Genomic DNA, 24,204 nt, shown 5'->3' with positions numbered 1-24,204 from the left:
ATTAAGAGAATAATAAAATGACAAGCAAACAAATTTAAGCATGTTAAATAATTTTTAACTTCTTAAAATGTAATGATTGTATTATAAAAACAACAAATATAATCTAATTGGTGTTTTCATTGATATAAGGAGGGAAGAATTCCAGTCTTTTAATTGAAAATTTAGGTTTAACACATAATTTAGTATTTGATTTTTGGCAATGTTATATGGTTAGTGTCCAAATCCAATAATTTAAAACCAGTATCCTACAAAAGACCCATAAAAATAAATGGAGACGGATAGCTCCAAAAACACACCTCAAAGACTCAACCAATCCATTTAGATTTCAACGAATAATTAAAATTAAAATCCATGCATGAGGATGACCGGGAGAAAATTAATTAATGTAGTCATATTATAGCTACTAAACCAAACCAGACTGGTTGAATGCATGCCCTGATTTAGGGGCAGACTGCTGACATATATAGTGCATTTGTCTCTTAGCCTTGCACCCACTAAAGGCAAAACAAACAAATTGATAATTCGTGTCGATTATTTCTAGTCGCAGACCTGAACCAGACGTACTTAACAATAACTCAATAAGAGACTTCCCTTCCCATTCCATTTATAGGACAGCCAGGATTTTAGTGACCCTTGAACCCTAACACCCCAACCGTCATTAATGCTTCCAATTCATTCAGTCCCTTCCTTGTTTTTGGATAATATTAGCTCCTTCCTCCTCTAAGATTTATGAGTTGTTTAAAGTTTGAATCTTTTAAGTTAATATGTTGAATTCTCTGAGAAATAAAATCGTACGTGTTAATCAAAAACATACTTATAAAAAAAATTTTAATTTAATTTTTTAGACGTAATTATTGAGGAACATTAGAAATAAATAAGAGAATTTAACTATTTCCCAAATTTATAAACTTGAGGACCAGAGCAGAACCACAACTATTTCCTTCAAATTTCCTGTCCTTATCTAAAGTTTCAAAATACTAATAACCACAAAGAGTTTAAACAATTGAAGAACATCTACTATTACACGCTTCTACAATGACACTACAATATATGTCTATAATACTGCCCAAATGATTTACCAAATTTGGGGTCTCCTCCTTCCTATCACCTTGGGTGACGATATCTATAAACCTACCATACACGTAGTTTCTTCCTTGTTTTTTTATAAAAAAAGATGTTTACCAGAGCATGGAGAATCTCACAGTAACAAGGAAGGAAGAAGAAACATTCTTGAAAGAAATAATAAAAGAAAGAAATACAGAAGGAGCCAATTATTAATTAGATATTAAAAAGAGTAATATAAGATTTTCACGGAGCAAAAAAAAAAAGAAATTTTTTTCCTGATGAGATAAGAAAATCCTAAGAAGCTTTTAGTATTAAATCTTGGTTGGTCCATGCAGTGCAGGCAAAACCAGAGGAGAGAGAAAGTACATATGTGTTGGTTTTGAGTTTACAGCTCGTGGAAAGAGAGAGTGAAAAAGAGAGGCTGTTTTTGTCAGGTTTGGCCTTTAGGTGGGTGCTTGTGATATCTTTGCCTCGTTGTCTCTGAGTAGTTGGCCATTAACTTGTCCTTTTGATGGACTCACCAAGGAGGGTACCTCTTTTTTCTTTCCTGGTTTAATAAATTTGCTTCACAAAAAAGAAATAATTTCTTTTTTTTTTTTCCCTCTATTAATATTGTGCAGCTCACCTATTCTTCTTTTCTTCTTTCTTCACTCTTTCTTTCATCTGTAGGAACATTTTAGCAAATAAAGGATAGAAATTGACAAGGAATGAATGCTCATGCAAGCGTTGATTCAGATTCTTATGAGATTGTTGAAGTTGATCCTACGGGGAGATATGGAAGAGTAAATTACTTATCCTTTCTCTTGAAAATTCTTTTGGTCGCTCATTTCCTTCTTTCATTATTTATGAATAAATTTGAACTTGGTTTTTGATTTTTTTTTTTCAATTTTTCTGCTAATTTGTTGCAGTACAATGAAATTCTAGGCAAAGGAGCTTCAAAGACAGTGTATGGATTCCTTTTTTACTCACTTTTTTTTTTTTTTTTTGTAAATCCTTCTCTATTTTCTGTCAATTATGAACTTCTCTTGTGAATTTCCTCCTGAATTCTTTGAATGTGGTGTATTTGTTATTATGGCAGTTATAAAGCCTTTGATGAGTACGAAGGAATTGAGGTAGCTTGGAATCAGGTGAAGCTTTATGATTTCCTTCGCAGCCCTGAGGATCTTGAAAGGCTCTACTGTGAAATTCACCTACTCAAGACCTTAAAACATGAAAATATCATGAAATTCTACACTTCTTGGGTTGATGCAGCTAACAGAAACATCAACTTTGTCACTGAGATGTTCACCTCTGGTACTCTCAGACAGTAAGCATTAGTACAATTTTAAAAAGCTTCAGTCTTTCTTTCTCTTTCGTTGGTTTGGTCATCTGGGTCATTGAATTTCAATTTTCAAAGTCGGTGAATTTCATTTTTCTTATGAAAGAATTCTATCTGTAGGTATAGGCTAAAACACAGGAGAGTAAATATTAGAGCTGTGAAGCATTGGTGTAGGCAGATATTGAAAGGGCTTCTCTATCTCCATAGCCATAATCCCCCTGTAATCCACAGAGATCTCAAGTGTGATAACATTTTTGTTAACGGCAACCAAGGAGAAGTGAAAATTGGTGATCTTGGCCTTGCTGCAATACTTAAGAAATCTTACGCTGCTCGTTGTGTTGGTAATTGCTTGAAAATACTATCATATCTTATTAATTATTTTATTAAAATTGATATTTTTCTCATTCTTTAAAATGATTCTGATTGATCTTCTTTCTGAGAATGCTATACTGAATCAGAAAGTGCAGCCTTTTCAAGTTTCAATAGGACTGAATATGTATTTTTGACACTTTTCTTGTTCTTCCTTTTATTTTACTCAGGAACGCCAGAGTTCATGGCTCCAGAGGTATATGAAGAGGAATACAATGAATTAGTTGACATATATTCTTTTGGGATGTGTGTATTGGAAATGGTCACCTTTGAATATCCATATAGTGAATGCAACCACCCTGCTCAGATATACAAGAAAGTTATATCAGTGAGAACTAAAATCTCTTACCTCCATATTTTTTGTCATATTGAATTATTTCTTAAGGAACCCTTTTTACAAAATTGAAATTTGGATATAGGGGAAAAAACCAGATGCTTTATACAAAGTCAAGGATCCTGAGGTGCGCCAATTTGTTGAGAAATGCCTAGCAACTGTTTCCAATAGACTTTCTGCCAGGGAGCTCTTGGAGGACCCATTTCTTCAATTTGATGATTATGGATCTAATGCAAGGCCATTAGAGTACTCAGGAGATACAAATGAAATGGGTGCTTCAGTAAGACAACCTTTCTATGGAATTAATCACACTAACCGCTCTTTAATTAATGGTTATACACACTATTATGGTTCTCAAAATGAACTAGAATATCATCAAATTGAGTTAGAACCAAGCGAAATTGATCTATTCTCTTGTCAAGAAGATGAACATTTGCATGGTGTTGATATAACAATCAAAGGCAGGAGGAGAGAGGATAATGGCATTTTCTTGAGGCTTAGAATTGCAGACAAAGAAGGTTGGCAAAGTTCCAAACTTCTACTCCATTATTGTGCTTTATTGTAATCGAGTTCATAATCCAGCTAATAAGTCATATCAAGAACTTGATTCCTCTATGCAGGTCGCATTCGGAACATCTACTTCCCGTTTGACATTGAGAATGACACTGCTCTTAGTGTTGCGGCTGAAATGGTTTCTGAGCTTGGCATTACTGATCAAGATGTGTATAAGATAGCAGATATGATTGATGGTGAAATTGCAACCTTGGTACCTGAATGGAACAGGGGACAAGAGAAAGAGGAAAGTGCAAATAGCAGAAATGCAACTTTCTGTCACAATTGTGGATCACACAGCTACCTATTGGATTATGTGTCATCATATAGTCCAGGTGCCAATAACTTGCAAGTTATTCAGTGTTCTAGGCAGGGATGTGCTAATTCACATGGTCGATTTGAGGAAATCACATACCAAGTTGATGGACCAGGAAAATGTTCCAGTACAGACTGTGCACCAGTTGGATCTAGCCAATCCAATGGCATGAGCTATACAGATATCTGGGCTCAACGAGACGCACCAGAATTAAGTTCACAAGGATCAAGGGAGATTCAGTGTGACGTGGGACACAATGCAGTCGAACAATCAACTGTTGAGAAGGAAGAGACAATCATAAACATGGATAGTATTTGGGAATCAAATACTAGAAATTGTGTTTCTTCAAGCCCTTCAGCAGCATGTAATCACTGGGATGATTATGAGAATGAAATTAGGCAAGAACTAAGATGGCTTAAAGCTAAATATCAGATGCAATTAAGGGAGCTTAAAGATCAACAGTTGAATGTTAAATCAAAATTGTCGAGCCTAGATCATCAAATGGATCACAACGAAAATAATGGTATTCCTTTGCCTTCAATTTTGCCTAAGGTGAGGAGAGATAAATATAAACCTTCTCTGAATTCTGTTCCTTCTGGCAAGCATCTTATCTCAGAGTTAGCTATTGATGCTGAGAAGAGATATGCCAATTCAGAATATCAACTGATCCAAAACTTTGAGGCAAACAGCAACGCATATAGTCCTGAACAAATGATTACTGCTAAGAGTTTCTACACGGGAGATTTGCTTCCAAATTCTCTTCACAGGGCAACTTCTCTTCCGGTCGATCCTCTAGATGTTTAGATACTGCATAGTAACTACTCACTTCACCAAGTGTGCACTATAACTTACTCCTGATCATCAATAGGATGCAAAAAAAGAGGCAATGAAATTAGCTGTACAAGAAGAGACGTAGTTTTTACAACTTTTTACAGTTTTTGTTTGCATGTGGGATAAGTTCACTTGGGCATACATCCAATGTACATTATAAATCAACATCCAACTGAACATGTTTCTTTCCTCAAATTCTGCATCTTTAAATTTGTAAATTGCTAATGCCCATCATGAACTTTTTATATCCCAATCCTAGCTGGCCAGCAGATTCAAGTTCATGTCAATCTGTGTGTTATGGCTGTATTCTCCTCTTTTTACACTGTAAAAGCTCTAATGCCACTAAAGTTCTGCAAGATAAGGGACCGTTAGAGAACCAAGAAAAGTTTAACAGTATCCTAATGCAGACGTCCCATTCATGTGCTCTCCAATTTTACAAATAGAATTTTCTGAAGCACTAGTATTTAATGAAAATTGCTGTTCTGGGTAGTTTCAAATAATAGCAATAGTAGAATGGTCCCATGTCTTTTGTGGCTCAACAAGTATGTATCATAAACCTAACAGCCAAGCCATGTGAGTTTCCTGCACACTAAAGTTGACAACTTGAACTAGATATTTGAATTTTGAAGGGTATGTGGGTGATGCAAGAAATGACATTATAATGTTTGCCTACCATATGCTATAACTGCGGCCTTCAAGAAAACTTGTGGGCTGCCTACTAATGGAGGGATTCATTGACAGCCAAGGCAAGGAATATGCCAAAATGCTTTATCTTGCAAAGGGAAAGGCATGAAGAGGGACAAGGTTACCATTATAAAAAAACTAATTCCAACTTGTAATAAAGCCAATCGATGGTAGTTTAATGTGTGAGGGGTTAATTAATGGAAAATAGAGGATAGCATTGAATTTGAATGGTGGATATGTTACAGAGAGGGGGAGTGTTTCTTGGACTCTTGCATGCTTCTTTTTTTCATCGACGCCTTTAATTATTCATTTATGTCGCATAACTTAGATTATGAATTTACTCACTTTTGGGAACTTTAAGTCTATTCTATATCGTGGTTGCTAACTAAACATTAGGAAAAAAGTTGGGTCATAAAGAAGAAACCTAACACGTAGAGATTCTTTAATTACTCCTGTTTGCTACCTTTTTTCAAAGTCTCCTTACAAGCCAGCCAGACTTCCATGTTGAATTTATTACCTGAAAGCTATGGCCCAAAAGACAAAAAAATAAAGCAAATCGTACAAACAGCACTGCATACTCACTTTTGCGTAACTGTATTGAATCTGTCTGCTCCAAAACCCCAACTCCCCAACTTCGAAGATTAATTAAGCTAACTTTCATGGCTGAAATGATAGACTTAATTAATATGCACAGAAAAAGCACATGGTCTTGCATTACAATTCGTGTCCAAGTGATTGGACAATGAAGCAATGTTTTCAACTTATGAGATGAATGATTAAACATCTAAAAGAAAGCAGAATCATACTCATATTCCATTAGAAATCCAAGTGTATTATTGTCCTTAGCCTTTGCTCCTTCCTATAGTTTCTTTATCTATTGGTTGTCCTTTTCTTGGCAACCTAATTATCTAGTCATAAAACTATTCCAACCTAATTACCCAAAACACTTATTGAACGAAATGTAGAACTCTTGTTCATACTGGAGGAGAGATAAGAATGTAACAGGATTAAAGAAAAACCCAGATAGTATTTTGTTGATACAATCCACACTAATTTCTTATTTTAAGAAAAAAACTAAAATCATCAGTAAATCTTGGCTTATAATTAAAATTGATTAGGGGTTTCTGTTTCTCCCATTCTTCCTTTGAGAGCTGATTAAATCGCTCAATGACATAGTTAAACATAGTTATTATCTTCAAGTATTCTTAAATATAATTTACAGATGTATAATTTGGTTTAGAACCTGATTATTGAATCTATTAACTCTTTTTGGAATTATATTTATATATTTACATAGAGAGAAATCAACAGCAGGCAGCAATTTGAGTCAATCCTATAGATTAGAGTTGTAATATAATGAAAATATCTTCCCCTTTTCCCGGTCGAACAGACACCATTATAGGAGAATCAAATAGGTCTCAGAAGTGGGTAATTTTCAAGCAATTCATCCTCTGACAAAGTATCATTCTCATCCTGAGGAGTCCAAAGCACCTCTACAGCCTGTAGGAAAAAAATAATGAATATATTAGATATAGCATATAAATTAGTAGCTGGAAGTGAGCTTTAAAGATTTTTATCGCCACCAGAAGGTTGCTCAAACCACTGTTCAACGATCGCAAGGCATCTTTCATGTCATCAGTGCTTCTGATGGGAGGAACTCTGTATGAACCTGCAGCTGCTACCAAGACCGTCACCTGTAAATAACTACCAGAAATCAGGACGAAGGTAAAGAAAATTTTGATTCAGTAGATATTTGCTAACGTGTTTCTTTATAAGTTTAGCCATTATTTCAAGAAAGACAATATTCATCTCTAAGTTTATAAATTATTTAAGTAAGGAGCAACTAAAGCAAGTTCAGTGCTTGAACCAGCAACACGCAACATTTTGAATGAATATGTAGAAGTAAAATCAAGCAAACAAATATAAAGACAAGGAGAATTATGTCTTTAATAATTGTTTTACTGTGAAAAATATTCCTTTTGCAATTTATATAGGTGCAAGCATGATTATAATGTTTATAAAATTTAGATCTTAAAAACCTCGAATGCTGATATCAATCAAGAATCTTGAAGACCCTAAAATCAGAACGGTAGCTAATATCTATTTAAAGCTCCATGCATGCGCTGTTGCAGGAAAGTACAAAACAACAGAGGACGATCAAAAGTTCCAGATGGATATGTTTGACAATAATGAAGAGGACGATGCACATAATTATCTGAAAGATGTACTATCACCAGTGATGTCTAAATGACAGAGTAGACGACTTTACCACAATGTAATCTTTGTCAAATTTGTTAGCTTTAGGAGTAACTGTTCTTTTCCACTTGATATTGTTGACATTAACCAGAGTCTCTCTCTCAGTTTTCTCTCTTTCTTCACCAGAGAGTTCTCTAAAGCTCTTTTCCACACTATCATCACCCCAATACTGATTCACCTGTGATAAACATTGTGAGCACATTAAATTGTTATCTTATTTTATGGTATCATCACATATATAGGGAGATGAGTTCACATAATCAGTTGCAAGGAGCAAAATGTTCCTTCTCACAAGTTGCAAATTTTAAGTTTCGGTGTAGAAAAACTACATGCGAGAAGGAAGTTGAAAGCTGCAGCTCCTTTTCACTACTTAAAATAAGTCATTCATTTCTCTAGCCAACATTTAAAGACTGGAAAATTTACATCATAAATTTAGTTGATAAGTTCAAAAATGAAAAAATCTAATGGCTATAAGACAACTAATCCATCAAATTTTCAACTATAAGAGAAAATGTAGTTTATTTATCAAAGAAGATGAATTTGACTTACAGATGAGTAACCAGAGATAAAGTATTTTGGATGTCGAAGCAGAGCTGATGTGGTTTCTACATCCACAATGAAAAGGAGAAGTCATCACATTGATTAACAATAATAAATGAACTGTATCTTTCACTTGTTGATTAGATAGTAAATAACTTTGATAATTCAAATCATAGTAATGCCAGAATTTCCTAAATAACCGACCTATAAGTATGAGCTGCCATCCCTTTGGTGAAGAAGTATCTGTAGTTTCAGCAATTTCATTGAGCTCTTTCAGAAGTGAACGAGCCTTCCCTCTTAACCCAACCTGCACAAAGGGGATAAACTGAAGTCAGCTGTTGGAAAAAGAACTGATATAGATCAAGTTCTCCATCTTGATAGGTTCTATAGAAACACTCCTCATTTCAATAAAATAAGAACAAGGATCGTGAAATTCATCAAGGAAAATAAGAAGAGGACCTGGGATTAGAATAGGCCTTAGGTTTGAACCAAAATGAAGGGGAAGAAAGGCATTAAGGAGTGGAAAAGAAGAGGAATCAAGAAGCACATGTTTAAAATACAATTTGTGGATCAACTAGATACTCAAATAGAGCTAGGAATATCACAAATATCAGAACAATTAGAATGATTCTTCTACAACTAAAATGACGTCAATAAAAACATGTATTATAAATTTATAAAAATAACTTTATTCTCTAAACTACAAATATAACCAACAATGTTTCGATATTACTGCCCGGTTCCTAAACCTACAAAATCGTAAAGGACCTCATATTAGTACAGGAAGCCCAAAGAAGAAGACCCACCCAACAAAAGGACAAAGCACAAGTTGAGATAAAGATAGCAAAAGTCAAGTAATTACGGAAGACTTGACGGTTGTATTTAGATTTGAAAGCCATTGTTGCATGTGTATGCTGTCTTTTAGCTTTCAAGATTGTAAGTAGTAAGCAAATTTTGTTTCATGATTGTTACCATGACAGAACTAATAGGAGTTGGACCTCAAATACATGATCATTCATCTAATTGTCTTTCAGTCCAGCCTAACTGGACAGTTAACATAATATACCTCCTTTTGTATGGGCTTAGCATGTTATCAAATAGAAAGACCAGTAATAAAAAATGCTCAAAAGTAACATTAATGGAGAAACAAATAACAATCTCTACTCGATCCATCAGTTAATGAATTAAAGAATGTGAGCATACCTGAACCATTAGAACACTGCCTTTACTCTGTCTCTGCAAATATTCAAAATAGAAAACCAATACAACTCCTACCAAAGAAACTGTCACAATAACGACATCCCATCTTGAAAAACCACCATTGTCACTTGCCGAACTCCTCATCTCTTTCCAAAAGCAACTACTTCCATGGTGATACTGACGATGGTAATAATTATTGTGATAATGGCTATTGGCGTGATTTGGTGGTGAAAAATGAGAAGATGATGAACCTGATGAGCCTAATGACCGCTTAGAGAATGAACCGCCACCCATTCTCCCTCCTGAAGCAGCAAAAGCTATACATAAAATGAGGGATAGTGATAAAAACAGAGTAATTACATGGATTAATGGTCTTGTTGGCGCCATCTTCAACGCCATTTTTTGTTTGCAGTCTGCTCTATGCTTGTGCGAAAGGTAGCCGGACGGATTATGTGGGACGGAAACTTAACGCAGTGGGTTTCCGTGTTTCTCTTCTCAGAGTTTCCTCGGGCCTTTCTAGGAACCTACGTACCTAACGGATTTAAACGGTCAATCAGTTGGTCAAATCTTGACCGCTAATGGGATAACGTGGACAACAGTGGTTGATGTGGCAGCACATGCCTCTGACGACAATATGACAGGGCCATTTTGTGAGGATGTGGCATCAATGGAATGATGTGTCAATCATGATATGGCAATATCAGGTGATGTGGCAGAAAATAATGTGGCTGCTAATTATGACGTGTATTATCTTGCTGACGTGGCTATTCCAGAGTAATAGCCACGATAACCTTCAAAACCAAACAGGGCCGAATTATTTCAGAGTCACATAAAACCCTAGGTCCCAAGCAGCTCCTCGTTTGCCAAATTCTTAGAAGCACGATCTCCGAACGGCGCCAAGGAGCAAAACTAGTTGCAGCAAATAAGCCCAAGTAAGCCACTAAATCCTCAGTACTTCGCTGCGAAATCGAGTCGTTGCATAGATATACAGGCATTGGTTTTAACACCGAGTTGTGTTTATTCAAGCAGAACCATGGCAGACAAAGCTGTGACGATTAGAACAAGGAAGTTTATGACTAACAGGCTCCTTTCAAGGAAGCAGTTCGTAAGTTCTATATTTATAGTTTTTTTTTTCTTTTTAGGCATAGAGCAGGCTTGTCTGGCTTCTGAGATTCTAAACGAGATTTTAATTTTGAAACAGGTGATTGATGTTCTGCATCCTGGGAGGGCCAATGTCTCTAAGGTATATATGACTGTTTTATGAGGTAATTCCTTGTCTTGAGATTATATTTTTTTTGGCTTTCTCATCTTATATTGGCATTCTATGAAGGCTGAGCTGAAGGAGAAGTTGGCAAGTTTATATGAAGTGAAAGACTCAAATACAATTTTTGTATTCAAGTTCCGTACACATTTTGGAGGTGGAAAGTCAACTGGCTTTGGACTGATATATGATTCTGTGGACAATGCTAAGAAGTATGAGCCAAAATACAGGCTGATCAGAGTAAGTTCCTAGACACATCCTTGATACTGCTGTGTGTTTCTTTATATTTGCCTATCTCATGTATTTGTTGGCAGTGCATTTATATTATATTGTTGGATGTATAGTATTTGCTCATCGGAGAATTTCTTAGAGATGATTATGTTACAGATTTCAAACTTGACTGCATTAGTATTCTGCAGTGAAGGTTTATTATTTTGGTAGCATTCATATGCTGTTTAGTTTTTATCCATGTTTAATATTTGGGAAGAATAGTCAAAAAATATATTTGGGAAGTAATTTCTTTAAGGAAAAAATGAAGAATTGAGAGGCCAATGTGCATACTTTTTATTGATTGATGCCACTGTGCTTGAGGAATTAGAATATTTAAATGTGTTAGTGAATACTAAATCCTGGGTTATGGCTCTGCCAAAGTTTTTGAAGGGTTATTCGAATGTTGTCATTTTTCTTTTAATTCAAGTTATCACTTGGCCAAGAATTCATTTTGATTATCCTTGAGTCATTTTGCTGGGTTCCTAGTTATTTTGGTCTCTTGGTTTGTAGCAGCTTGAAACATGATTATTTAGATGAATAAAAAAACTTTCCATCCATATAAATCAGTAACTACAAATATTGGAGCTTTATTGAAAAATAAATTATAGAACAAAATTCAACCAAGAAAAATATGCTCAGAACTTCCTTGCCTACTTTATAAGCAACTGCTTAAAATATTGGAGTCGTTATATGATCTAAGCTGGTCGAATCAGCACACTGTCTTAATTTAGAACTGAAGCTTCTTGGATCTTATCACTAAAGCAAATAGTTGCCGTCTATATGATGCGATTATAAGTGGCAAGTGGCAAGCAATTTTCTGAGCCACCATGTTAAGGCCCTTAACTTTCAATTTCTTGGTCAACAAATTTAGCTCAGAGTCTCCGAGCCAAATAAGGCTAAGGTTTTTAAGTTAATATTTCCCTTACATAGTTTTTCATAAAAAAGTGTCCCTATTGGACATGGATCTCTGCAGAAAGTGTAATTAGGATACTGGTATAGAATTGCAGTTGAAGGAAGTGAGACAGCTAAAGGAGTCTTCTGTATGAGATCCATTTTGTGCTTCTGGAATCATCATCTAATAGGAATTTTATGCACATATTTGACGCATCGTTATTTTCCTTGGCAATGAAAGATATATTGATATTCTGTGATGTTCATGAATTGGCAAACTTCTGTATGACAGATGTTGCTGAAAGAACCTTAAATTCCTAGACTGGTCTTCATGAAAAATAAAATTACACCTCTTCCAATTAATTTGACCATGATTGGCATTTTGCTTCTCTGGTTTTCTTGTCCCTTGTGTGTGCTCAGGATGCACAGTCGCCTCAGTTTCCTCGTATTGTGTTTTGTATCAACTTATTGTTCATTTTGATGGCAGAATGGACTGGACACCAAGGTAGAAAAATCAAGAAAACAAATGAAGGAAAGGAAGAACAGGTCCAAGAAAGTCCGAGGTGTAAAGAAGGTAACAAACAAGTTCTCTTTAAGTTCCATTCTTATTCTCATAACATTTTTAGGCATCACATCCAAATTAATGATGTTTCTTCATGTACAGACTAAGGCTGGAGATGCTGCAAAGAAGAAGTGAGATCTGAATAATAGGGAGCTCATCTTTTGTCCTAGTACACTTGGGTCCTTAGCCTTTTCCACCCTCTCTTTTTGTATTTTTAGCGCTGTCAAGCATTTAATGAGGTTTCTAGATATTTCAGTTTGAGATACTTTTACGCCATGCATGTTTTCCAACGGATGTTATTTGTTACTATTGAGTTATGATAGACCAAGTAATTGCAACTATATTTTGTGTTCTCCTGCCAAAGCTGTGGCATGATGCAGGGAAGGGATTGGTTGTGCAATCCAATCTGCCTTCCCTGTCAAACTCGAAATTATTTTCAATCTTATGATCAAACATTCTGGTTTAGTTGGTAGCTATTAGAGGATTACAATTTGTGGCGTATGTGCAGTTTTAAATTTTTAGATGGTCTACCATCTTTGCACAAGGACTTTCTGGTTTCATGAATGTGAACTCTAGCAAGCTGCTTTAGAATTCCAGATACCAGTGTGTGAATCTAGACGTAAATTCATATAGACCATAGGATGTCGATGACATTGCTTTCAGTTGACTTCTATGGAGGATGGTAGATGGTACCTAACTGCACTATTAACACATGTATCTCTTGATTTTGCATGGTCATTTGATTTCATTGATGGAAGTACGAGCTTGAATTTAGGAAATAGAAGTTAAACCGTTAAAATTAAGCCGGACCGAAGAAAATTAACTATTAAAGTTAAGCTGGGGCAAAGAAAACAGAAGCAAATAGAGGCTCCTTATTTGGAAAATATTTTACAGATTTTCTGATTTTTAATGTGCTCAACAAACAATATTTTTCGAAACAAAGAAAAATGTACATTATTAGGAAAAGTCATATGAGGAGGAAAATGTTTTTAAGATATTGATTTTCTATAGTCACTGTTATCAATTACAACTAATCACTAACTATTATGGCCATTACTATTATCAGTTAGAGCTAATCACTACCTATTATGGCTATTATCACTAATTACTTGCCATTGCTGGTAACTATCACTGGTCATCAGCGATTACTATAATTTATTATTTTTATATATATATATATTTTCTCGTATCTAATAGTCAATTTTTAACAAACAACCAAATATTGAGCTAGAAAGTGAATTGGAAGGAAGTCATAAATATTAGGGCCAAATCAATCTGGTTGTGTGAATTTGTTCAATTGCTGCCATTATATTTTATTCATGCAAAATATCAGATTAATTGCAAAATTTTCTTATCTTAATTTAGCAAACGTGATAATTGATCCAAAAAATTTAAAATAAAACTAAATTGAAATTAAAGTAATGCTACAGTAATTACATTTTATGTTCGTAATAATCATGATTCTTAATATATAAAAGATAGTATTAAAAACTTAACTATTTCTTTCTCTTTCACGATTACAATTTTGCAAATGACTGTGGATTTATATCCCAATCTAAATGTCAATTTTGAAGTGACCCAAGACGCTCAACTTGCATATTTTTGTAGGACTTTCTCTCTTGCAGCGCACCAACCTAAAGCTTCCTGGTCAAGTCACAATCCCCTGTAACTGTAACTCCGTGAGCTAAAGGAAAGAAAGAAAAATTAACAGTACGGTCACACCAGAAGGGTAAGTCTGTAAAGTGCAGGGAAGAAAGCAAATCCAGCAAGATAAAAGACAATCTAGTTTTACCAAAACTGCTCGAGTTGCGTTAAACTTAAACCCAGAAAGAGAAAATAAAACCCCTCTCAGTCTGATCTCACCAAAGGAAACAAAACCCAGACTCTCCTCACCTAAATCCACACCAGATATACTGTCGTTTTTTCCGCCATACACGCGCTCCTTTTATAGACTGTTCCACGCGCTCCATTGTTGTAACGTCAAAACGGTGAAAACTACCTCGAGTTTCAGTCAAGCCTCTGCTGATACTGCCACGTCAGGTATGGCCCAGTAAAATGGTGGGTCCAGGTCCACCTGGCAAGATCTGGGAGGTGATGGGTTGGTCTCCAGGAAATGGATTTGGAGGGAAAACTGGAGAAAGTAATAACGAAGAGAGAGAAAGTAAATACAAAAAAAGAATGGGAAAAAAGAAATATTAGTAACAGAGGCCAATGGCTTATTTGCTTTGCTGTTTATATTGGTTTTTTGCAATATAAACATAAAAATTTTTGGTTTTCTCTCCCTTTCCCTCTTCCTCCCTTTCGCTTTCTTCGCCGGAAAGTTGTATCATCAATCGGTCATGTACGCCGTTTAATTGCTGCAAACGGAACCTGGCGAGGTACCATTCTTTGCTTGATTTACCGTTTCGGTTTTTGTGGGGGGCATTTTTGGCAGGTATAGGGTCAGATCTGGTTGTTTTTTCTCTCATATTTTCGTTTCAGAGAGATTTAGGGTTTTAAATTCTGTTCCTGCGCTATCCATAGCTCAATTTGGGATGATTTTCCAGGGAATTTTGAAACTATAGGGGTTTTGGGTGCTTTTGGTTGCGTGTATGGAAGAGGGAAGAAGATCTGGCGACCCATCGGGGTTTATGGTGAAGAATAGGAGCTCATCGGGTTGTTTGGTTGTGAGAAAAAAGGGTAATGGTGCTGTGGGAGGGGTGGGTTCTTCCGGTTCTCATAATGTTTTTGGATCAAAGAAGGAGAAGAAAAGGGCTAGGATGGATTTGAGCGATTCCGGGTCAAGTGATGAGCTGTTAATGCCGCCTCGAAGAAGGGTAGGCCCTGAAACTATACGGGTTTGCAATGGTCTGAACCTTTTTGATAAGGGTATTATAGAGGAGAATGATATCGGCAGGAAGAGGAGTAGGGGAGAGAACTTTAGGAGTAACGAGATTGATAGGATTGATAGAAATGAGGAGGATTTCAGTGAAAGGAAGAGGAATAGGTTAGAGGTGTTTGAGTTTGACGAATATGATGGGAATGATAGTGAAATGATGAGGAGGAATCATTTTGATGACGGTAGAACGGAGCGGAGGAGGTTTTTTGGGTCAATGATGGCAAGACGAAGTAGCATTGAAAGGGAATATGAGATGGGGTCAACTAGACATCCTGTTGTTGACAGACGAAAGAGTTCATATTTTGAGAGGGAAAGTGGTCTAAATCGGGGGGATCATGGTGACAGAGATGGGAGTCATCTACCTATGTCATTTTATAGGGACAAATATGATTCAGATGAACCCATTAGGGTTCAGGGAAAAAATGGTGTCTTAAAGGTAATGGTGAACAAGAAGAAGAAGGTAGATGGGTCTTTGAAAAGTTATGATGGCTTGGAAATGGAGGAAAAGAGAAAGGGTTTGAGGACAGAAGATTCTGACAAGAGGAATGCTCTAATCCGTCCTTCATTTTTCTCAGATTCTAGAAGTGCTGAGAAAGCGAGTTCCTTTGTTGGGTCAATGAAAAATCCAATGAATATGCTGCGATCATCGGCTGCTAAGAAGTCATCCACTAGGAATGGTAAGGTAAGATACCATGATTCAGAAGATAGTGATACATCATTAAAATTGGGATCAAAGAATGTGGAGGCTCGAAATTCTTTGAAGACTCCATTACCAACTATAAACCGCAAGGGCCATGAGGTGGATTCAGAGGACAGTGATACATCGTTGAAGCTGGGGATGAAGAGTGCGGAGGCTTGCAAAAGTATGAAAGGGGCAAGCAGTGGTGGTGAAATAACCCCAAGCAATCAGCTTCCTCCGGCTAAAGTTAAAGAAGGGAAAGTTAAGCGTGGTACAGGCACAGAAAAGCAGAAGCTGCGTGAAAAGATAAGGGGAATGCTTCTGAATGCAGGCTGGACAATAGATTATAGACCTAGAAGGAATAGAGATTACTTAGATGCAGTTTACATAAACCCTACTGGAACAGCTTATTGGTCCATCATCAAGGCATATGATGCACTTCTAAAGCAATTAAATGATGAAGAAGAGGAGGCAAAATCTAAGGCTGATGTTTCCTCATTTATGCCACTGTCAGATGAGGTGCTCAGCCAGCTAACAAGGAAGACTCGAAAGAAGATGGAGAAAGAAATGAAAAAGAAGCAAAGAGATGACAGTGAAAGTGAGAAAGCGAGAGAACTTACTGCAAGAAAGTCTTCGAGTTCCAGAAATGATGAGGAAAGCATGGACAGTGGGAGCCATGAAGAGAAACTAAGCTCCTTCATAAGACATGGTGGCAAGTCATCGAAGGGTAAAATGAATGGCAATAGTTCTCTCAATACAAATACAAAAGGTCAAAGGTCTGCTCATCACCTACACGGCAGCGTGGAGAAAATATCATCTGGATCCAATTCTCATCAGGGAAGGAAAAGTAGAAAACTTGGCAGATGTACTTTGTTGGTTCGGAATTCTAACGAGGGGCTAAACTCTGAGAGTGATGGCTTTGTTCCATATGCTGGCAAACGAACACTGCTTTCTTGGCTGATAGATATTGGAACTGTGCAGTTGAGCCAGAAGGTGCGATACATGAATCGTCGACGAACAAAAGTAATGCTGGAGGGCTGGGTTACCAGGGATGGTATTCATTGTGGTTGCTGTAGTAAAATCTTGACGGTTTCAAAGTTTGAGATCCATGCAGGGAGCAAATTGCGTCAGCCTTTTCAAAATATATATCTTGATTCTGGGCTTTCCCTGCTTGAGTGCCAGATTGATGCATGGAATAGACAGGAGTCAATCGAGCACATTGGTTTTCACTCCGTGGATGTTGATGGTGATGATCCAAATGATGACACATGTGGCCTTTGTGGAGATGGTGGAGATTTGATTTGTTGTGATACTTGTCCATCGACATTTCATCAGAGCTGCCTAGATATAAAGGTACTTTTATATTAATTTATTGAATTGCTACCTATGTTGCATGGAAACAAAAACTAAGAAATATGGAAACGCGGGAATGGATGTGGAGAAACCTTTCCTCGTTTCAGAAACGCCCATGGTTACGCATGGCCACGGGTTCATTTTGAACCGGAACCGAGCCGTACTGTAGATGAACTGGAATCATTGGTTCAAGGTTTTGAACTGAAACCGGCGGTTCAAAGGCCGGTTAAGGTTCACGTAAATGTTAAAATCTGAACCGGCTCTGAACCATCGGTTAACCGGTGGTTCCAGTCCGGTTCGAACCGAAAGTTTTCTATTTTTATTTTCAAAATAATAATCACTTAGCCTATTTTATACATATCTAAAAGTCTCAATAATATTTTACTACATGATATACTTTACATAAGTTTTTTTTTTTTAATACACTTTACTTTAAAAGTTAAAAATCTAAAAAGTAAAATGGTAAAAAAAGAGAGAAATATTCAGTCTAAACTTATATTATTTTTAACTTTTTTTTATCCTTTTAAATTGTTTATTAAGTTTAAAATTACATTCTTTTGAAGCATTTTTCAAAATTTTTTTATAATTTTTTTAATTAATAACATTTAAACAAAATAAAGTGATAACTTATTTGATTATTTTGTAAAATTAATTAATTTTATTCTTATATGAGTATGAGCATTCTAAAATTTATTTAAAATAAAATTTACCAATATTTTTTAAACTCATATTAATATTTTCAAAAGAAAGATGCAACGTTAGAATCATTTAAAAAAAAAAAAAAAAAACATATATCTCCGGAAACCGTGATCGGAACCGCACCGGAACTGGCAGTTCAAGGACTGGTTGTGGTTCAACATTTTAAAAATTTTGAACCGTCGGCTCCGTGAACCGGAACCGGCGCTTCAATGAACCGGCCTTGCCTACCCATGGCTACGAGTTACCGTGCATTATAGATTGCAACAATAATCTATAAATGCACATTTCGATTCTTTTATTATAATTTATTTTTATTTTGAGTGCTTGCTTTTTTTTTTTTTTTTTTTTGTTGTCCTCTGGTTTGTCTAATATTGTGACAGAAAGAGGCTTTGGAGAAATTTCCATTGTTGAAAATTTAGGGGAGCTTTTTATCAATAATTTGGTCCTTGAATTACTAAGAGTTTATGTTTTATGGAATGTTAAAGAAGTCCCTTCTCTTCTCTTTCGGTCATTTTGGTTTTAGCTTGCTCTCAATTGTAATGTTGAAAATTTCAATGGTCATGGTAGTAAAGGATTGGCACCAAGGGAGAGAGTGGGAGGTTCAGTAATCAGAGATAAATCTAATGTTGGTTCCTTATTGGGTGTGATTGTTGCATGCTAAATACATTTTAGGTTACCATTGGATTGTCTAACTCATCGTGGGAATAATGCCTAGTCTGGAGGTTGATATGTCAACACCCATTTAAGTTGGTGCAAAATATAAACAAATTCTTGGTGGCCTTATGGTGGATCATATTCGCCATTCAAATGGTTGACTGCTTGAAAATTGGCTATTTTCATGATAAATTTTCCCAATTTTGTATTCATGCCCTTTAATGATATGAAGTTTTGAAGAAAGGATTGATAGGACTTTTGGCACTTTAATTATTGGTTGTGTACGCCTTGCTTGTCAGAACCTGGGAAATGAGTTTAATCTCGATCACTTGTCAGAGCAAACTAAGCTAAGTTGTTAGTGACAGTAGTGTTTTTGTTGAGTATTTGAGCTTAGCAGATTTGTTCCATCTGTTTTTTACGCTTTAATACTTGAGGCACTCACGATTGTATTTCGTTGCAGATGCTCCCCCCTGGTGATTGGCATTGCCCGAATTGTACATGCAAATTTTGCCGGATAGCTAGTGTGAATATTATTGAGGGAGATGATACAGCTTTTTGTGAACTACTTACTTGCAGCTTGTGTGCAAAAAAATGTATCATCCTTTCCTTCTGGAGTTTGAATCTTGTTTCTAAATGTTTTCAATCTTTTCTGTGTATGTGAAATTTGAGTTCTATTTCTGGTGTAGATCACAAGTCCTGCATAGCAGAGATGGATGCTCTTTCTGTTGATATGAATTGTTCAAATCCTTCTTTTTGTGGGAAGACATGCAGAGAGGTATATCTCTTTTCAGGATTTTGCGAATTTTATGTTCTTATACCTCTCGTTCTCTCTGTATAGTAATTTTGCCTTTTCCTTAATGATACGGCTACCTTTATATTACTGTATCAGCCTTGTTGATGGTGTCTTTCCCTCCTGCAATAATATGGCAACTGTATTCATATGCATTGTGTAGACTTATTTATTTATTTTTATTTATTTTTTGCTTGCACAGCTTTTTGAGCAATTGCAGAAGTATCTTGGGGTAAAACATGAACTAGAAGCAGGGTTTTCATGGTCACTCATCCATAGAACAGATGTAGACTTGGACGTATCTATTCAGGGACTTCCTCAAAGAGTAGAGTGCAATTCAAAGTTGGCAGTTGCTTTGTCTGTTATGGATGAATGCTTTTTGCCTATTGTTGACAGGAGGAGTGGGATCAACTTGATCCATAATGTTCTTTATAACTGCGGGTACGTGTTCTATATTTTTGGAGCATGATCAAACCACCTTTTATGATGTTTCTTTCTGTTTATACATATTTTCATAAATTTGTTCGCTTGTCAAATGGAAACGTTTCCAGGTAACGGGTTGAACCTAATAAACTTGTTTATGCATAATGTTTATATGTATTATTGTGGTCCATTGTGGTTTTCTAGTCATTTTAGATGGAGTTAGCCGCTTTCATTCTGTGTTTTAGTTTCCATAATAATACCAACAACCATCTTACCTTACTGGAGTTACTATGTTCTTGGCATGTTATTTTGGTTCCCAATTGCAAGTGTTCAGGAGTGTCCTACACTGTTATAGAAGTCAGGCCCATGCAAATCTTCGGACCCAAAAGTATGAACATGTCTCATATGGAATATTAATTTACTAAGCTCATGCGAGGAATGGGACAGGTGCTCCAAACTTTTTCTCCTTTGGCCTGATTGCCTAATGCTTTACCCAAGCTTTCTTGGTCCAATTTTAGGAAAAATCCGCCAAGGGCAATTAAAGAAATGAACATATCCTAATTGTCTTGTTAATTGTGTTTTGTGGTTTATATTTATGATTGAGATAGCACATGTGAATGTTACTTTTAAGTTACCTAGAAGTATAAATCAAGACTTCAAATCTAGACCCACTGTAGGATTCTCAATTAAGCTTTTTCTGAAACTTGTGGTCCTTTATATGGATATTTTCCTCCACTTTGAGTCCATGTTAATTGCAGGATGTTTGGAAAAATAAATGTTGTTCTCATAAGATAATTTCGCTTGTCTCTCATATTAATGCGTCTTTTGGTAATCATTTTGAAAATTTCTTTGCGTTACGTGAGCTATCTTCTTCTTCTTCCTCCTTTTTTCTTTTTATTTTTTGTCCTCATGTTGATTACTTTTCCTTTATCATGTACAGATCAAACTTTAATCGGCTGAATTATAGTGGTTTTTATGCTGTTATTCTTGAGAGGGGTGATGAAATAATTTGTGCTGCTTCCATCAGGTATAAAGTTTCTGATAATTTATTTGCTATCATGTGAACGATTTGTGATCTTCATGATATGAAGAAAGAATGAAATAAAGAAGGGAAAGCAGTGTGAGATATGCTTGTAAATGGAATCTTCCACTGTTAAACATCTAATTAGTTCATATATCAGAAAAAAAGAGGGGGCAGGGTGGGATTTTTCAATGCCTGGAATTAAACTTTATTATCTGAAAAGTCAATTGGGATGTGCAGGAGGCATTTTCCCTTGGGGTTCTCTTAACACATGTTCCATCTCATGAATAATTTTCCTTGCAAGTTTATTTACTTGTATGTTTTTGCTTTCCCTGTCAGCTAAATATAAACAATTTTTTTCACTTTGCTGTCTGGCTAGATTAGTATGGAGTTTCTGTCACTTGGACTTAAAGATCTATGATCTATATGGTGTGGATAAGTCAAGCTCTATGATTTATATGGTGTGGATAAGTAGAACCCTGACCATTATGTTGCTCATGCTTGGTTTAGGATCCATGGAACTCAGTTGGCAGAAATGCCATTTATTGGAACTCGCCATATATATAGGCGTCAAGGGATGTGCCGGCGGCTTCTTTGTGCCATTGAATCCGTAAGAAACAAATACTACTTTCTCTTATATTGAAACTATTGGAACTATGGGTCTTGCATTCATCTTTCCTGTAATTTAATTTCTTTCCATATGTACGCTAATATTATCTTGGCTCCTTAGGCTCTCTGCTCCCTGAAGGTTCAGAAACTGATTATTCCCGCAATTTCTGAACTAACAAATACATGGACAGAAGTTTTTGGTTTCACCACTCTTGATGGATCGCTTAGACAAGAGTTGAAATCTATTAATATGTTGGTGTTCCCTGGTATAGACATGCTGCAGAAGCAGCTTCTGGGGCAGGAAAACATTGATGGAAATAGGTCTACCACCACAGGTTTTTGTCAAACACATTCCATTTACTTTGCACTTTGCACTTGAATATATTTTCATCTTCCTTTATTAAACTCTGGATTTCCACTCTGATAGGTGCAAAAGGAATGGGATTCAAAGACAGTCAATCTGCCCCACCTGAGGTGGCTGTTAAATGTGATATGGATTCTTCGGCCATGCAAGATGTTGATGTGAATGATAATGGTTGTAAGAAACATGATGATGAAGTGGCCACAACTAACACTGATTCCCAATGTATGGATGTTTCTATAAATGATATTGCTGTGACGAGTAGTTCTTTAGATGTGTCTCATGATCTGAAAAGTTCAGTACCACTTAAGGAGGCAGTACATACAGATTCTGATTCAGGGGATAAGTCAGATGAATCTGCCATGGAGAAGAAAAGTATTTGCATATCTGACACAATTCATGATCTGCACAAGATGGATAATAAAGCGGAATCAGATTCTGCTGCAGAAGAGGATACTCAACCTTGTAGTCAGGGTGATATGCCTTCTACAAATTCTCTGGGTGGTTCCTTAAATAATACTTCTGTAATGAGCGGTTCTTCAGTTGCCTCTGATGAGCTTAAATATCCCATCTCACATGAGAAGACTTCTTGTGCTGATCCTGAATCAGGGGACAAGTTAGCTGAGTTGACTTCTGACAGCAAATGTCTCATTATCTCTGATATGAGTGGCAATAGACACGTGGAACATAAATCAGAAGTATTTTCTTCCGTCAAAGGTGATATTCAATATTGTCAAGAGGGTGATCTTGGGAATGCTCATGTATTAAATCTAAACGAGTCTACTTCTGATGAACTTAAAAATTCATTCTCAATGGAAGAAACTAAATACGTTAGTTCTCAATCAGAGGACAAGTTTACGGAACTACTTTCCAATGGGAAACATCATTTTGACTCTAGTGATAGTAATGGTGCAACAGAGATGGGAACTACAACTGTGGTGGATTCCCCTGTTGAGGATAACTCCCAGTCTGGCACAGTGGATGCCCATACAGTAAATTTTGATGCATGTCTTGAAGCAGTCCAATCCATGAAGGACACCACTTCTGATGATTCCATAAGCAAGATCAATGAAATTCCAATTTGCTGTGTTTCTGCATTGAGCAATGCGGATAAAAGTTCAATGCAAATTAGCTCTGACCTAAATGATGAAATGGTTTGTGAGAGGGGAAACAAGTCAGATGTGACTTCTGAAAGTGTGTGTGATGAAAGAGATTGTGAAGGAAGTGTTCCACATGCCCCTGCGGATAATAGCATGACTGATGAGAGTGAAGGGAAAACCAAATCGAGCTCCATCTGATATTTCCACAGCATTGCTGGAGCGTTCTCCATGCTACTTGTATGCTCTCTCAATTTGGAATGAATAGACCTTACAAGAGTGTTAGGGCGGTGGGCTGCTGTCTAATGCTTTGACTTTGAGTTATGAAGAAATTGTAGGATTTCTGATGAAAAGTAATTAGTCCCGGTGAATATGATTTTAAAGGTTCAAGTTTAACTTTGTGGCAAGAGCTTCAAATCTGGTTCTTGGTAGAAGCAATTGGTGCTGTATGAACTTGAGGCTAGAGAAATTGCTGTTGTAAAACCCAATTTGCTAGAGGTTGTTGGGCAGATCTTTTGAAAGTTTGCAGGTTCTCATGCCTTTCGACATGTATATATCTGAATCTACCAAGTTCGACATTCGGAGTTTCTCTGCAAGTCTTGTATTAATTCATTTTTATGTAGCAACTCCTTCTATATCTATGTTAACTTCACATGGCATAGGCAGTTGCAGACAGATTTTGAATAGCATTTTTCTTGTAATTATAACCTTGGTCCATACGCAGGCATTTGTTCATAATTTATGTCAGCTTCGGGTTGCTTATCTAAATTGAGTTTGGCTGCACACTTCTCACTGAAGCTATAACATTTTATTCATTTGAATTTGATGCTACTTTTAAAATAGTTTCTCCCAGGCATTCTTTTTTTCTGTTTCTGCATGTCGAATTAGAATGCTTGCTACTTATCCCATGCATGTATATTTCCTAAACAGATTCATCCTTTTGCTTTATTTATATATATTAAAACTGAAACATGGTTGTGGCTATCTACTGTTTCTTAGAAGCTTTCTTCAGATGCAGCACAATTCTTGTAAGCTCTCTATTCTGCCACGGGAGCCAAGTTTCTTGCTACATAGGCGTAGACGTAGTTTGTGAGTAGTGGAATCAATACATTGGACTGTCGACCATTTGTAATTAGTGATTTAATACAATACTATATCATTAATAATTTTAATTTATAGGACTTCAAACCA

At 36.2% G+C, this 24,204-nt stretch overlaps 4 protein-coding genes and 1 long non-coding RNA gene across 8 annotated transcripts; 4 read left to right on the top strand and 1 right to left on the bottom strand.

Moving 5' to 3' along the window:
* Positions 1 to 1,627: 1,627 nt before the first annotated feature.
* On the top strand, positions 1,628 to 5,132 carry LOC105631979 (putative serine/threonine-protein kinase WNK9). 2 transcript variants are annotated; one of them, XM_012214228.4, is made up of 7 exons: positions 1,628 to 1,847; positions 1,974 to 2,011; positions 2,144 to 2,371; positions 2,504 to 2,724; positions 2,923 to 3,080; positions 3,172 to 3,604; positions 3,707 to 5,132. In XM_012214228.4, the coding sequence occupies exons 1-7, from the start codon at positions 1,773 to 1,775 to the stop codon at positions 4,756 to 4,758; spliced, it is 2,205 nt and encodes a 734-aa protein (XP_012069618.1). In that variant the 5' UTR covers positions 1,628 to 1,772; the 3' UTR covers positions 4,759 to 5,132. The 2 variants fall into 2 exon arrangements, with proteins under 2 accessions (XP_012069618.1, XP_020534118.1); XM_020678459.3 differs by lacking the exons at positions 1,628 to 1,847; positions 1,974 to 2,011 and having other exon boundaries at positions 2,220 to 2,358.
* Positions 5,133 to 6,556: 1,424 nt separating this feature from the next.
* Positions 6,557 to 9,977, bottom strand: LOC105631980 (FLUCTUATING-LIGHT-ACCLIMATION protein 1, chloroplastic). Of its 2 annotated transcripts, none has more exons than XM_012214230.4 (6): positions 9,469 to 9,977; positions 8,470 to 8,572; positions 8,275 to 8,330; positions 7,739 to 7,903; positions 7,053 to 7,163; positions 6,557 to 6,969 (listed from the first exon to the last, which is right to left on the bottom strand). In XM_012214230.4, the coding sequence occupies exons 1-6, from the start codon at positions 9,862 to 9,864 to the stop codon at positions 6,877 to 6,879; spliced, it is 924 nt and encodes a 307-aa protein (XP_012069620.1). In that variant the 5' UTR covers positions 9,865 to 9,977; the 3' UTR covers positions 6,557 to 6,876. The 2 variants fall into 2 exon arrangements, with proteins under 2 accessions (XP_012069620.1, XP_020534119.1); XM_020678460.3 differs by having other exon boundaries at positions 7,070 to 7,163.
* LOC119369233 (uncharacterized) lies at positions 7,055 to 7,947 on the top strand. The gene is made up of 2 exons (XR_005176905.2): positions 7,055 to 7,194; positions 7,602 to 7,947. It is a non-coding gene; the product is annotated as an uncharacterized LOC119369233 (long non-coding RNA).
* A 265-nt stretch (positions 9,978 to 10,242) lies between the features above and the next one.
* LOC105631982 (small ribosomal subunit protein eS24z) lies at positions 10,243 to 12,914 on the top strand. Of its 2 annotated transcripts, none has more exons than XM_012214231.4 (6): positions 10,243 to 10,397; positions 10,495 to 10,570; positions 10,667 to 10,708; positions 10,796 to 10,966; positions 12,375 to 12,461; positions 12,552 to 12,914. In XM_012214231.4, exons 2-6 carry the CDS (start codon positions 10,499 to 10,501, stop codon positions 12,582 to 12,584), a joined length of 405 nt encoding a protein of 134 aa, XP_012069621.1. In that variant the 5' UTR covers positions 10,243 to 10,397; positions 10,495 to 10,498; the 3' UTR covers positions 12,585 to 12,914. The 2 variants fall into 2 exon arrangements, with proteins under 2 accessions (XP_012069621.1, XP_012069622.1); XM_012214232.4 differs by having other exon boundaries at positions 10,292 to 10,397; positions 10,492 to 10,570.
* A 1,322-nt stretch (positions 12,915 to 14,236) lies between these two features.
* On the top strand, positions 14,237 to 23,781 carry LOC105631983 (Acyl-CoA N-acyltransferase with RING/FYVE/PHD-type zinc finger protein). Its single transcript, XM_012214233.4, has 8 exons — positions 14,237 to 17,359; positions 19,173 to 19,305; positions 19,399 to 19,487; positions 19,705 to 19,943; positions 20,866 to 20,952; positions 21,457 to 21,556; positions 21,677 to 21,890; positions 21,983 to 23,781. Exons 1-8 carry the CDS (start codon positions 15,041 to 15,043, stop codon positions 23,212 to 23,214), a joined length of 4,413 nt encoding a protein of 1,470 aa, XP_012069623.1. The 5' UTR covers positions 14,237 to 15,040; the 3' UTR covers positions 23,215 to 23,781.
* Positions 23,782 to 24,204: the final 423 nt, after the last annotated feature.

This window comes from Jatropha curcas, chromosome 7 (genome assembly GCF_041381405.1).
Source record: "Jatropha curcas cultivar XTBG-Jc1 chromosome 7, XTBG_Jcur_1.0, whole genome shotgun sequence".
Classification (NCBI taxonomy): domain Eukaryota; kingdom Viridiplantae; phylum Streptophyta; class Magnoliopsida; order Malpighiales; family Euphorbiaceae; genus Jatropha; species Jatropha curcas.
Note: the sequence above shows the minus strand (reverse complement) of the source record. Positions and strands in the feature narration are given on the sequence as shown.

Bases quoted from the DNA above. Each gene is read 5' to 3' on its own strand.
- LOC105631979 (XM_012214228.4), top strand. From the start codon at position 1,773: ATGAATGCTCATGCAAGCGTTGATTCAGATTCTTATGAGATTGTTGAA. The intron at 2,725-2,922 runs GTAATTGCTTGA...TATTTTACTCAG, and splicing joins TTACGCTGCTCGTTGTGTTG to GAACGCCAGAGTTCATGGCT. The intron at 3,605-3,706 runs GTTGGCAAAGTT...TCCTCTATGCAG, and splicing joins TAGAATTGCAGACAAAGAAG to GTCGCATTCGGAACATCTAC.
- LOC105631980 (XM_012214230.4), bottom strand. From the start codon at position 9,864: ATGGCGTTGAAGATGGCGCCAACAAGACCATTAATCCATGTAATTACT. The intron at 8,331-8,469 runs GTCGGTTATTTA...TTGTGGATGTAG, and splicing joins ATGGCAGCTCATACTTATAG to AAACCACATCAGCTCTGCTT. The intron at 7,164-7,738 runs GTAAAGTCGTCT...AGTTATTTACAG, and splicing joins TTGACAAAGATTACATTGTG to GTGACGGTCTTGGTAGCAGC.
- LOC105631982 (XM_012214231.4), top strand. From the start codon at position 10,499: ATGGCAGACAAAGCTGTGACGATTAGAACAAGGAAGTTTATGACTAAC. The intron at 10,571-10,666 runs GTAAGTTCTATA...ATTTTGAAACAG, and splicing joins TCCTTTCAAGGAAGCAGTTC to GTGATTGATGTTCTGCATCC. The intron at 10,709-10,795 runs GTATATATGACT...CATTCTATGAAG, and splicing joins GGAGGGCCAATGTCTCTAAG to GCTGAGCTGAAGGAGAAGTT.
- LOC105631983 (XM_012214233.4), top strand. From the start codon at position 15,041: ATGGAAGAGGGAAGAAGATCTGGCGACCCATCGGGGTTTATGGTGAAG. The intron at 19,488-19,704 runs GTATATCTCTTT...TTGCTTGCACAG, and splicing joins GTGGGAAGACATGCAGAGAG to CTTTTTGAGCAATTGCAGAA. The intron at 21,891-21,982 runs GTTTTTGTCAAA...CCACTCTGATAG, and splicing joins AAATAGGTCTACCACCACAG to GTGCAAAAGGAATGGGATTC.